This window comes from Chiloscyllium plagiosum, unplaced genomic scaffold (genome assembly GCF_037043375.1).
Source record: "Chiloscyllium plagiosum isolate Xiang-an unplaced genomic scaffold, Cpla_swu_hap1 HiC_scaffold_10, whole genome shotgun sequence".
In the NCBI taxonomy this organism is placed as follows: domain Eukaryota; kingdom Metazoa; phylum Chordata; class Chondrichthyes; order Orectolobiformes; family Hemiscylliidae; genus Chiloscyllium; species Chiloscyllium plagiosum.
The window spans coordinates 70,782,497-70,796,994 of NW_028270148.1; the positions used below are offsets into that span (position 1 = coordinate 70,782,497).

The following is a 14,498-nucleotide window of genomic DNA, read 5'->3' on the forward strand; positions in this document are numbered from 1 at the left end:
CTCCAATGGGATGCTATCACCAGATGCATATTTCCCCTCCCCTCCCCTGACAGTATTCCGCAGGGACTGTTCCCTCTGGTACACCTGGTCCACTCCTCCTCTAGTCTCAACACCTCAGATCCTGCATGGACTAGCTGGCGGGAGTATGTGCAGACACTTTCCTTACTACGATGGGAGGTTCCCAGCTGCTTCAAAAAGACCACTATCATCCTATTGCCAAAAGAAAAATCAAGCAAAAATAAAGACTACTGCCCAATGGCTCTGACATCTATAATTATGATCTCCAGCTTTCCAGATTGCCTTGACCGACTCCAATTTGCTTATTGTCACAATAGGTCCATGGTAGATGTCCATGGTGCTTCCTGGCACTATACTCATCCTTGGAACAAGAACACCTATGCCAGACTATTTACTGATTATAGCTCCACCTTCATTACCACAATTCCAATAAAACCCATCTCCAAAGTCTTAGATCTAGACTCTGCTCCACCATAATCTTCAACACCGGTACTGCACGAGGCTGGGTTCTCAGCCCTTTTCTATACTCATTATACACTCGTAATTGTGTGGCCAAATTCAGCTCTAACTTAATTTATAAGTTTTCTGATGACACCACTGAAGTGGGTTGGATCTCAAACAATGATGAGACAGAATACCAAAAAAGAGATAAGACAGCTTAGTGGCATGGTGAGAAGACAACAAGCTCTCCCTCAATGTCAGCAAATGAAGGAGCTGGTCATCGACTTCAGGAAGTACAGTGGAGGAACATCCATTTATGTATCAAGGTGCTGAGGTGGAGGTGGTCAAGACCTTCAAGTTCCTAGGAGTAAATATCACCAATGATCCATCCTGGTCCATCCAAGTCGGTGTGATAGTGAAAAAAGTACACCAACACCTCTACTTCCTCAGAGGCTAAGGAAATTCAGCACGTCCACAATGATTCTTATCAATTTTTATCGATGTACCATAGAAAGCATCCTAACTAGATGACTGGAATGGGAACCACTCTGCCCAAGACTGCAAGAAATGACAGAATTGTGAACGCAACCCGGTCCATCACAAAAACCAGCCTTCCTTCCATTGACTCAGTTTACACTTCCCACTGCCTCAGGAAAGCAGCCAACATAATCAAAGACCTCCTCCAATTTCTACCATCGAGCAGAAGATATAAAGTTTTGAAAATGTGTAGCAGACTTAAGAATATCTTTTTCCCCACTGTTATCAGACTTGAATGTATTAGAGTTGATCTTTCTTTGCACCTTCTCTATATTCTACATTCTGTTCTATTACCCTGATGTACCTATGTAAGATATGATGTGTATGGTTAGCATGCAAAACAATACTTTTCACTGTATCTCGGTATATGTGACAACAATAAATCAAATTAAATCAAATCCCCACAATACCTTCCCATGCAATCATTGAACCTGCAACACTTACCTGTTTACTTCCTCTCTCCTCACTATCTAAGGCTCTAGGCACATGTTCCAGGTGAAGCACTTCATTCAATTTAATTTGCTGTAAATGGTATTGACAACGTGGTCTCTACTGAGAAGACAAAATGCAGTCTGGACAACTGATTAATGGAACACCTATGTTCTGTCTGCAGGAATGACCTCAAGTTTCAAGTTGCATGCCACTTCAACATATCATCTTCCTGGTGAACATTTTGTCTTCAATCTGCTGCAATGCTTCAATAAGGCTCAATGCAAGTTGGAAGAACAGCATCCATTTTCCACTTGGGGACCCTGCAGCCTTCAGGAGTCAATATTGAGTTAAATAATTTTAAGAGTCTGAACACCTTAAAATCATACAGCACGGAAAATTACCCTTTGGTCCAACCAGTCCATGCTGAACATAATCCTAAACTAAACTAGTCCCGCCTGCCTGCTTCTGGCCTATATCCCTCCAAACCTTTCCTATTCATGTATCTTTTAAATATTGTCTTTTAAACCCACATCCACCACTTTGTCAGGAAGTTCATTCAACACCTGAACCACATATTAAAAGAAATTTGTCTCATTTTATTTAAATCGTTCTCCTCTCACCTCAAAAATATGCTTCCTGGTCTGGAAATCCCCCAATCTAGGGAAAAGACAACTACCAATAACTCTATCTATTCCTCTTGTTATTTTATAATCTATCAACCTTCTACGGTCCAGTGAAAAAAGTCCCAACGCCTATCCAGCCTTTCTTTGTAACTCAAACCTTCCATAGCTGGCAATATCCTGGTAAATCTCTCCTGAATCCAGTACAGCTTGATAACATCCTTCTTATAAATGGGTGACTAAAACTGGGCACAGTATTACATAAGAGGCCTCACCCAATATCTTGTACAACTTCAATGTGACTTCCTAACTCTGCTGAGTCAGGATTGAGCAATGAAGGCAAGTGTGCCTTTTTAAGCATCCTGTCTATATGTGACGCCAACTTCAAAGAATTTATCCAAATTAAATTCCATCTGCCACTCCTCACCCATTGACCTAATTGCTCAAGGTCCCTTTGTGCCTTTGCCCACTCCACACCCCCAGCCTCTTCATGTCATGGGCTGCTTTCATCATAGCCAACCCATTTTTACCTACTAATGGTCCCTATTATCAGTTTTTTTATTCTCCCTGGTTCACCATCATCCACCTCTTTGTCTGTGTTTTCTCTCTCCTCGGTCTCCATGCCTGTCTTCAGGATACATCCACCATCAATTCTCAAAAAAGGTCACTGGACCTGAAATATTACCTCTGCTTTCTTTCCACAGATGCTACCAGACCTGTGATTCTCCAGTAATTTCTGTTTTTATTTCAGAATTACTCCTGAAATGTTGCTTTGCAACAGTTTGTATGTCACTGGCAGTCTCCCACATGGCAGGGTACTGATCCACCGCAGGAAGAGTACCACTATCCTGAGTAAAATGGTACTTCATAAGGAGATGTAACTTGACTGCCTGCTCCATACAAATGAACAGCCTGTTCCTGATATCAGTAAACTTTTGTGAAGTTTACCTGACAAAGGAGCAGCGCTCCAAAAGCTTGTGATCGTTTGGCTCAAATAAGCCTATTGGACCATCACCTGGTGTCATGTGACTTCTAACTTTGTCCACCCCAATTCAACACCAGAAGCTCATATCATAGCTGTTAGGTGTTCCAATGTTCCATAGGGAAAATCCACATTATTTGGTGTGGTGGATACCATTCACACTGACTGTTGCATCTTCCATATATTTCTGAGCAGGCTTCACCATAACCAAAGGGTGTCTATTTGAGTGACAATTGTGCCAGATTACCTAACTCATACATTCGGCCAGCTGTTGGAAAAGTTCTGGGTCCTGTCATTCTAATAACTAAGACACAGACTTCATCTATCCGAAATAACTCTGCTATTCATCTAAGGACATTTTTACGATTCATTAGGAAAACAAAAAAGATACAGTTGCTCGACATCATGCCGTAGATATGTGACATCTTGAATCAGAGCTCAATCCAAGGTACTGAAGCTAGTAACAAGATCATTGTAATTTGGTCTGTTTGCCTCATTCATAGGCCATTGGTGAGCTATAAGCATACATGACCTCAGAGGCAGCTTGCTGATCCTGGAATGCATCTAGATCATTAAGTCAACTGAAGGCTGGGAAGTGGAGGTTGGGGATAATGCAAGCATTGAAAGTGTTGATGGGTTACAACAGTCCTTTGGTTGCATCTTGAGCCAAAGGTTTATACCTACTACAGAAGCCTTCTCATCCCTGAATAGAGTCTGAGTTCAAAGTCTACCGCAGACAGTAACCAACTGACATTCTGTGACAGTCTCGAAGGAGTGTTGCATTATCAGAAGTAATGTCATATATTTGGACCATTAAAATGAGGCCCTGTCCCTCATTACTTTCTTCTTGCCAATTTTCTTCCTGAAACTCACAGCAGAGCAAAGGAATTAGTTATTTACACATTTGTAAATGCTGTTGTTTGCCTACATATCCACAGAGAGTACATAATGTAGTTTGGAATGTCCTGGAGACTTAATAAGGTGCTGTAAAACTGCAAATTTTGTTTTCTTATTTAACAACTGCTGGGACAGAAGTTGTGTTGGAGGGTCCATGGTCTTTTCCAGCTTTCAGACTTCCCATGTTTCTTTCTGATTAGCAATACAGAAATAAGGCTGATGTGCGACATTAAATACAAACACACACTTACCTGAATTACAGATACAGATCAGAGCTGCAGTCAACAGAAAGGCAAAGCTGAGAACTTGGAAGAACACAATAACAGCAGGAGAGTCACATGCTGCTTGTGACCTTTGTAATATTGATTAGGCTACTTTTGGAATACTGTATTCAATTTCCCTGATATAGGAAAGATGTTAAATTTGAAAAGGTACAAAAATGATTTACAAGGATGTCACTGGGGTTGGGGGTTTGAGCTATAGGGTGAGGCTAAATAGACTGGGACTATTTTCCCTGGAGGTTGAGGGGTGACCTTTTCGAAGTTTTTAAAATCATGAGAGGTATGGATAGGTGAATAGTCAAGGCCTTTCCCCCACGTTAGGGGAGTCCAAAACTAGAGGGAATAGGTTTAAGGTGAGAGGGGAAAGATTAAAAAGACAATAGACAATAGGTGCAGGAGTAGGCCATTCTGCCCTTTGAACCTGCACCACCATTCATTATGATCATGGCTGATCATCCTCAATCAGTATCCTGTTCCTGTCTTATCTCCATAACCCTGATTCCACTATCCTTGAGAGCTCTATCCAACTCTTTCTTAAATGAATCCAGAGACTGGACCTCCACTGCCTTCTGGGGCAGAGCATTCCACACAGCCACCATTCTCTGGGTGAAGACGTTTCTCCTCATGTCTGTCCTAAATGGTCTACCCCTTATTTTTAAGCTGTGTCCCCTGGTTCAGCACTCACCCATCAGCGGAAAAATGTTTCCTGCCTCCAGAGTGTCCAATCCTTTAATAATCTTATACGTCTCAATCAGATTCCCTCTCAGTCTTCTAAACTCAAGGGTATACAAGCCAAGTCGCTCCAATCTTTCAATATAAGATAGTCCCGCCATTCAAGGAATTGACCTCGTGAACCTACGCTGCACTCCCTCAATAGCCAGAATGTCTTTCCTCAAATTTGGAGACTAGAACTGCAAACAATATTCCAGGTGCGGTCTCACCAGGGCCCTGTACAGCTGCAGAAGAATCTTTTTGCTTCTATACTCAATCCATCTTGTTATGAAGGCCACCATGCTATTAGCCTTCTTCACTACCTGCTGTACCTGCATGCTTACCTTCATTGACTGGTGAAAGTGAGGACTGCAGATGCTGGAGATCAGAGCTGAAAAATGTGTGTACAAGAACACCCAGATCTCTTTGTTCTGCCCCTTTACCTAACTTGACTCCATTTAGGTAGTAATCTGCCTTCCTGTTCTTGCCACCAAAGTGGATGACCATACATTCATCTACATTAAACTGCACCTGCCATGCATCTGTCCACTCACCTAACCTGTCCAGGTCACCCTGTAATCTCCTAACATCCTTCTCACATTTCACCCTGCCACCCAGCTTTGTATCATCAGCAAATTTGCTAATGTTACTATTAATACCATCTTCTATATCATTAATATATATTGTAAAAAGCTGCGGTCCCAGCACTGACCCCTGCGGTACCCCACTGGTCACTGCCTGCCATTCCGAAAGGGAGCTGTTTATCATTACTTTTTGTTTCCTATCAGCCAACCAATTTTCAGTCCAAGTCAGTACTTTGCCCCCAATACCATACACCCTAATTTTGCTCACTAACCTCCTATGTGAGATTTATCAAAGGTTTTCTGAAAGTCCAGGTACACTACATCCGCTGGATCTCCCTTGTCCATCTTCAGAGTTACATCCTCAAAAAATTCCAGAACATTACTCAAGCATGATTTCCCCTTCATAAATCCATTCTGACTCTGACCTATCCTGTTACTGCTATCCAGATGTGTCGTAATTTCATCCTTTATAATAGACTCCAGCATCTTTCCCGCCACTGAGGTCAGACTAACTGGTCTATAATTTCCTGCTTTCTCTCAAAGCTCCTTTCTTAAAAAGTGGTACAACATTAGCCTCCCTCCAATCCACATGAACTGATCCTGAATCTATCGAACTCTGGAAAATAATCACCAACGCATCCACGATTTCTAGAGCCACCTCCTTTAGTACCTTGGGATGTAGACATCAGGGGACTTATCAACCTTCAGACCTAACAGTCTCTCCAACATCAATTCCTGGCAAATATAAATTCCCTTCAGTTCAGGTCCTTCAGCCACTCTTACCTCTGGGAGATTGTTTGTGTCTTCCCCAGTGAACACAGATCTGAAGTACCAATTCAACTCTTCTGCCATTTCTTTGTTCCCCGTAATGTATTCCCCTGTTTCTATCTTCAAGGGCCCAATTTTAGTCTTAACCTTTTTTTTCCCTTTCACATACCTAAAAAAGCTTTTACTATCCTCCTTTATATTTTTGGCCAGTTTACCTTTGTACCTCACTTTTTCTCTGCGTATTTCCTTCTTCGTAATCCTCTGTTGTTCTTTAAAAGCTTCCCAGTCCTCCGTTTTCCCACTTATCTTTGCTATGTTATACTTTTCTCTTTTGACTTTATATATTTCTTAACTTCCCTCGTCAGCCACAGCATCCCCTGCCTCCTCATAGAATCTTTCTTCCTTTTTGGAATGAAGTGATCCTGCATCTTCTGCATTATACACAGAAATATCCACCATTGTTCCTCCACTGTCATCCCTGCTAAGGTATTGCACCATTGAACTTTGGCCAGCTCCTCCCTCATAGCTCTATAGTTCCTTTTATTCAATAGAAATATTGTCACTACCAATTGTACCCTCTCTCTTTCAAATTGCAGATTGAAGCTTATTGTCTTATGGTCACTACCTCCTAATGGCTCCTTCACTTCGAGGTCCCTGATCAATTCCAGGGACAATACCAGATCCGGAATTGACTTCTCCCTGGTAGACTCCAGCACCAGCTGTTCTAAGAATCCATCTGCCATCCAAAAGGGACCTAAGGGGCAACCTTTTCATGCAAAGGTTGGTGCGTGTATGGAATAAGCTGCAAGAGGAAGTGGTGGAGGCTGGTACCATTAGAATATTTAAAAGGCATCTGGGTGGGAACATGAATAGGAAGTGTTAAGAAGAATGTGGGCCAAGTGCTAGCAAATGGAACCAGATTAATTTAGGATATATGGGAGGCATGAATAAGTTGGACTGAAGTGTTTGTTTCTGTACTTTACAGCTCTGTGATTCTATGAATGCATGAGCCAGATGAAGAAACCATTTGTACTTGAATTGAAGATAATTATCTGTCATTCACACATTTTGTTGTTTTATCCTTCTGTGGATTGATTGGGCTTTGAGTCAAGGCAGCAGTACTAGGAAAAGTGAGAGATTTATCTTTGGGATAACCTTCAGCTGAACTATGTTGCAACCAGTGTCAGAGACAGTGTGAGTGAATGTGTGTCTACAAACAGCAGCAGTGCAGGAATAGCAGTTGTATCTGTTTGAGACAAAGCACACACTGAATGCTGGACATTAAAAACCAATAAAACGCAGTACCTGAATTCCCACTTTATCAAATGCAACATAATAGGTTAACACAACAGTGATGACAGATGATTCCAGATCAAATGGTACTGTGACCTGAGAATGGAACGTTTCAGAAATATCCTACTTAAGCCATTCCTGTGCATAGTGTAAGTACTTAATATTATTGTATGGATTTGCATTACTTTCCCTCAATTGCTCAGTCTTGATTTTACTACATCAAGTTCTGTTCTTTTTCTGACCTTTGCATGCTTCACATTGTTCAGCACTCTTCCATTTAAAACCACATCCAGACTGCGAAAGTGAACCAGCACAGGCTGCTGTCTGGGCTTTTTGTTCCTATTGATTGTTGCCTGTTTTCTGTTTCTAAACTTGCAGTTCATCTCGTTAGCAAATTTTCCAATGAATGTTATTCTTCTCTGTAGATATTTTAATCAGTCCTCTTGGACATATTATGACACACATCTGGAGTAAATGGGAGTAGATTGCATTGATTGGTTTTTGAGAATTAGTTGATAAAATAATATTTTTGGAGAAATCCAATAGAGTTGTAGGTAGAGTCCTTGTAGGACAAATTGGACATAGTCTGGAAGGAATAGACTTGATGGACTAAATTTGCCTTTTTGTTGCATTCTTTCGAGCATTCTGTTTCACTGAAAATGGCCTGATTGTGGTGTAAACTACACTTTGAGTGAAGGTCAGAAGTCACACAAAACCAGGTTATAGTTCAGCAAGTTTATTTGAAATCACAAGCTTTTGGAGTGCTTTGTCACTTTAAGTGGAACAGGATTACAATTAAATAAAGCAAAGAACCGTGGATGCGGGTGATCAGAAAGAAACAAAAAAAGAAAGGATCTCAGCTGAAGTGAAGATGGTTTGTGTGAGAAACGAAGCTCACTCACTTCAATAATTTCAGTCCGAGACAAGATCTGAAATAGTAGTATAGTTTATTACGCTCTTGCAAGAGGGGTGTTGTGTCCACTGTCCACAAGGCAGGGACACACACACACTGAATTCAACTAGTACACAATATTTATGTAATTCATTCCTATTCCATCCTCCCATTGCTCTTCTCCTGTATACATCTCCCACCTCTCTAAGACCAACGCCCATTACTCTTGTTCATCTCTTGCCTTATCCGGCCTTGTCTGTGACAAAATGCTTATTTCTGGCCTCTCAAGGCCGTTTGACCACATCCTACTGTGGTCCATTGTTAGGTATATCTGCCTTCACTACCATCCGTTTCCCTTACTTGTTGTGACCTTATGACCTCATGACTTCTTGATTGTGCTTTGTTCTTGTTTTTGCAGAAGCGGGAAATAGATGCTTATAACTACTGTTTGTACAGGCATGTCTAGCTTTACCCCCTCCCCTCACAGCACCTTATCTATTTGTCTGTAACATCTACCATTGTTTGCAGGCACATTTCATTCTTGTGTGCACATTTTAGCTAATACAAAAAAAATTATGTATTTCCTTCACATAGTTTTCATTCTTGTTGACTCAGCTCTTGGCTGAAACAATTATACACTGGTGTGAGTTCATTTACCTTGCATAAGTAATTATGATTGCAGAAGTAACACTACTTTACCTATATCCCACAATTTGGTTTTGAAAAAGGGTCGCTGAACTCAAAATGTTAATTCTGCTTTCTTTGCACAGGTGCTGCCAGTGTGGTGCTGGAAAAGCACAGCAGGTCAGGCAGCATCCGAGGAGCAGGAGAACTGATGTTTCAGGCATAAACTCTTCTCCTGCTCTTTGGATGCTGCCTGACCTGCTGTGCTTTTCCAGCACCATACTCACGATTCTGATCTCCAGCATCTGCAGTCCTCACTTTCTCCACAGGTGCTGCCAGACCTGATGAGTTTCTACAGCAATCTCTGTTTCCGTTTGTTTCAGGACTACAATTAACTCTAGTTAAAGTGTAAAACTGTAAATTAGAAAAGTGAATTCACTAATGAAGCCGACATCATGTGTTTGAAAAATGAAGTAAGTGACAGCTTGAATGGAAGTAGTCACCTCAGCAATTAGTCTTAAAAAAAGCTTCCTACTTATGGCTGTCATAGGGCAAGCACATTTTGAGATAATATTTCATTCCCCCCCCCGCCCCAGTCCTGGCACTTATTATACATATTTCAGAAAATTACCTGTGTAACGAGTTATTAAACATTTTGTTTTCCAGCTTCGAAACAATCGGGGTTATTTGGTTCCAATTAATGGTGAACTGAATATAAACAACAGGCAATCGTAAGTCTGGAGTAAAATGCAATTATATCTGTTGCACTTTTCACTCGGGGTGTCCTTACCTTGTCTCTCCTTCTTGGTTACTTGGTTAAGAAGTGCTTTCAATCTTCCTTACATGAAACATTTTCTCTTTTTTTGTGTGAAAACGAATTCATTGCTTGGGCGTTGATCTGGTAGTCAAATACGTCATTCGAATCTCAACGCTATGACAGAATTGTTGTTCAGCAGAAGCAACCTGCTTCACCTTAATTAGTAAAACAATACCAATAATTGTAGTTTAATTAAATAATATTTTTATACTGAAAATATATCTATGATGTATTACAGGTGAACTATAGAATTTTTGTAAGACTCAGCAGCAAAATGATTAAGAATCTCTGTGTTACACAAAAGAAAAAATACTGTGGATGCTGGAAATTTGAAACAATAAGAATGCTAGAAATTCTCAGCATGTCAGGAAGATCTGAGGACAGAGAAACCAAGTCAATGATCTTTTGTCAGAACTGGGATATATGGAAGAGGTAGTAGGTTTAAGCAAGACAGAGGAGGTGGGGATGAGGATGAACAAAAGGGAAGCTTTGAGATAGAGTGGAAGACAGGAGACATTAAATGAGAAAAGAGATAATGATGTGAGGCAAATAGAGAATGTGGTTGAAGTATTAAATTAATACTTTACGTCTGTCTTTAAAGAAGTTGGTGGCTAGAACACGGAGAAAGAGTGTTAAGCTCAATCACTGGAAGGATTGATGAGGAAGAGGTATTGGATACGTTGTGTTATGTCTTCTGGTTCTCTTTTGGCTCCTAGATATTAGTAATAATTAAACATTAGGCTGGCTAAACTTAGAATTATTTACCTTGAATCTAACTTTTTATGCTGCCTGGTTAGGAGACTGACCTAGGCTGGTGTAATGTTACACAACACCTGACTCTCCAGCAGCTGTGAATGTGGTCCTCTGGAATATTTACAAATTCAGTATTTCTGTCTTATTAGTTCCTATGGTATTGTTACTGGTTCCTACTATTATAAGAGACCGTATATTGTTTTTTTATTTTTTGAAACTATAAACTGAAATGGGAGGTTGACTGCTATTAGTGAAAAGTCAAGAACGTTTTACAACTTGAAAATCAAGTGTTGCATATTGTTGAGCGGTGAAATGTAATGGTACGTTTTGGAAACAGTAAAGAGGAAAATTTGAAACTGAACGGCATTGTGAATTTTTTGAGTGAAGAAAGTTATGCCTGACTACAGCCATCTGACTGGTTTGAGCTGCAAAATGCTAAAAGGTACAAGTGCCAAGAGCAGCAGGGTGAAAGAAACAGCCAAAGGATGCAGACAGCAAGCGTCCATCTCTCTGTCTCTCTCTGTTGGTGTGGGGCAAAGAAAAAAACACAAGAAATCTTAAATAGTTCATCCAAGAAAAGAATAGTTCATTCAAGAAAAGTTCATCAAATCGATTATTGAATTAAAGGTTGACTCTCACCCTAGAGACAATAGCATAACATCATTACAAAATTAAAAGGACTGTAAAATAAAAAATAACTTCTTGTGGTCAGGATTCTTGATCCTTGGAATTTTGTTTACCTGTCCATATTCTTTTTCCAACCATAGTATATATATTAAATCGTTTGTCTTTGTTAATTGTGAGAGAGACAGAGAGAGAGAGAGATAAAATATATTTTAAGTTATGTAAATTAGAAATCCTTTCTTTTCACTTTTTGTGTTAAATTATGTAGTCTACTGTGAGAAACAAAACTCACATATTAATACATTTCAGTCCGAGTCAAATTCTGAAGCAGATACGTACTTGCAAGAACGGGTGCCTAACGAGTAAGCACCCCGATCTGAGGGTTACATTCTGATTTATGCTGTTCAGCTGCGTCTCTCGGTCCTCCCTTTTCATCCCATTGGTTACTTTTGCTGTAGCGCGTAGCCTATCACAGGTCTAGCTTCTCTCTGCCTCTGTTTACTTCTCCCATTACTCTAAGCGTGTCACCCCTTACTCTTATTTATCTCATTCCTTATATGTGACTATCCTGGCATAGTTTGCTGTCTTCGTGCGATCGTCCTGTCAAACTAAATTCCATCCGTTGGCCACATCCCTCCTGCGACTGGCACATTATTCTCCTGTTACTGGTACATCCCGCTACACGGTCGCTCTGCCCTATTAGTCATAGATAATTCTATCTGTTTTTGCTTCTCACTGTTTAGTATTGGCATGCACAGCCTGATTTTATAATGTAAGCTTTTGCAGAAGCAACACCTGTTCCCTTATTCTGCACAATTTTAACCCTATACCTTATAATCCCCCCCTTTTCTTTTTGCCTACTAAGTGTTGTCTTCTGCATTTGTCTCATACGTTGCCTTCCAGTTCTCTAGCATCATCCCTGAGACTTCATTTGTAGTGGCTAATTCCTTAAAGTCACCCATCCCCTCATTGTTCAAGAGGTTGAGTTCCTCTGCCTGATTACCTTTTAGAGGCATTTGTTTTGCCAAGGCCGCCTCAGTTAGCCGCGGGGTTAACTCCCGTACACAAGGTATGATACAACAGCCAATTGCTGTCTGTACCCCTGCTACCACTATCAGGGAGGTGAGGATGGAGACTACCACACCTTTCCATTTCCTAAACCATGATTTCAGCCATCCGGTGAGTGATGTGTCCACTCCTGAATTCTCAGCCAATTCTTCCGCCAAGGTGGTCAATCCTCGCAAGGCACGAGTGATTGACCCATCAGGTGCTGTATTATTTGGAATAAAGGTACAACATCTACCTCCTAACATCACACATACCTCCCCTTTTTCAGCTAGCATCATATCTAAGGCCAATCTGTTTTTCCAGGTCATTCTGTGGGTTGCATCAAGTTGCTTGGAAATACCCTTGACTGCATCTCTAGTGTAATTGATGAATCTTTGCTGGTTGTTAAAAAAAAATCGAATTTTATCCAGTCCACATTCTTGTTGACTGTTACCCACCAAAATAGGGCCGATTCAAAACCTGCTGCCATCTGGTTGCAGGCCTTGAATTCATCGGGGAGCCCTCTAGGAACTCCTATAGAGTCGAGATAAATCCTATTATCAAAGGAAGTATCTAATATCAACCTTTTACTCCTCCCATTCTTTGTTACTACCACCTTCTCCTTCTCAAATGCCAAGGTGAATGGGATTGTCAATTGCACAATTGCACATATCCCTCTCCAGTCAGGAGGTAGGGTAGGTCGCAATATTCTGCCTCCACAATACCACCAGAGATCCGCCCGGGGATCCCTGAGTGCTGAGTAGTTCCCTTCTTTGTCTGTTTCGGTGTCATTCTGAGTTCCTATACATAACCTCAACTCCCCCAAGTCTCTAGATTGATTTGTACATCGGCTTATACACGATGTGTGATTCCCGACCGTGGTCAAAAATGGGGGGAGGGGAGCTTTCAAATCTGTCTTCTCCAAGGGAGGGAACATTAGAGATAGGGATATACAATTCCTATCATTCCATGCATCTTATCCTGATACAGAGCTATCATACATTCCATGCCCTTTCTGTTTTGGTTCCACCCAAGCGGAAAGGGGACTATGTGGGCAACCGGTCTACCGGAGGCACATGCACAGCAATTGCTTTTATTCAGAGTTTTAACAGTGTACTTTACCCATTCAACACAGACATTTGCGTCCCCGTGTCTAGTTTCTATTTCAATGGTCTGCTTCAAGTCCTTCACCTTTATAATTTTTATCACCTTTGGGTCGTTGGGAGGGGCTAAATATTGTACCTTGCTATCAAGTTGTTTGGCTCATTTTCCATTTCCTATGACTTTTCGGAAACAGCAGCCCGAAAAACACTCCCCAGTGTAGCCATTACTATCTTTAAATCGTTACTAAGGAGTCAAGACCCGTTTTTACGGGGAAAGGAGTCTTCAGAGGAGGTATTCCTAATGATGAGATATATCGGGTGACACGTTCTGTCAGGACAGTCTAGGGCTGGGTGAAAGGGGGCTCTATGGATAGTGATGCCAGGTGGCGGTTTTTGCGAACCATACCTTGTGTCCGGTAGGGTGTTAAGAAAGATTTTGGAGGAAATTTACTCCCTCTGATACTTTATATCTGCACATTTTACTAGGCTGCAAGCATCGACCTCTATTACTTGCGGATATTCAGACTCAGGGACCATTGATAACAAATATGGAGATGACAGCATCGTTTGACAAGATCCCAATACTAAGAAGGCTAATATGGTAACCCTAAGCGTCCCCAGCATCCTACAATAGTATAGAAGGACCGAAAGATTTAACATGCAATACAATGTATAGATAACAAAAAGAAACTATCCCGCGTCCGCATAAAAATCAGTTACTGAAAGTCTTTTGAGTCTAAGTTTCAGTGGTTCTTCCATCGATTCGGCTGTCCAGACTTCTTCCTTAACCGGGGATTCCACCGGTCCTTTAATCCTGGTGTAGTGAGTCCAGCCTTTCTCCGCTGTGCGTATCGCCGTTTCAGTAGTCAAAAGAGCCTGGTACGGTCCCTCCCAATCTGGTTGCAATTTAGTTTCTGTCCATGACTTAATTAGGACCAAATCTCCCGGCCGGATGGGATGATCGGCGAATTCAAGCGGTGGAGTCTGTGCCAGTAATCCTTGTCTCCTAAGAAAAAGCAAAGAGGAGGACAAGCCCAGTATATACTTCTTTAAGAACAGATCTTTAGTCTCCAG

General features: G+C 41.2%; 1 protein-coding gene across 4 annotated transcripts in view; it reads left to right on the forward strand.

Moving 5' to 3' along the window:
* LOC122552907 (uncharacterized) overlaps window positions 1–14,498 on the forward strand; it is a 147,521-nt gene that overhangs the window by 32,656 nt on the left and 100,367 nt on the right. For all 4 annotated transcript variants that reach the window (XM_087990975.1, XM_087990976.1, XM_043696112.2 and 1 more), the window contains one exon: window positions 9,747–9,811. In XM_087990975.1, coding sequence (XP_087847101.1) covers window positions 9,747–9,811 — 65 coding nt within the window. The remainder of the gene's footprint in view (window positions 1–9,746; window positions 9,812–14,498) is intronic.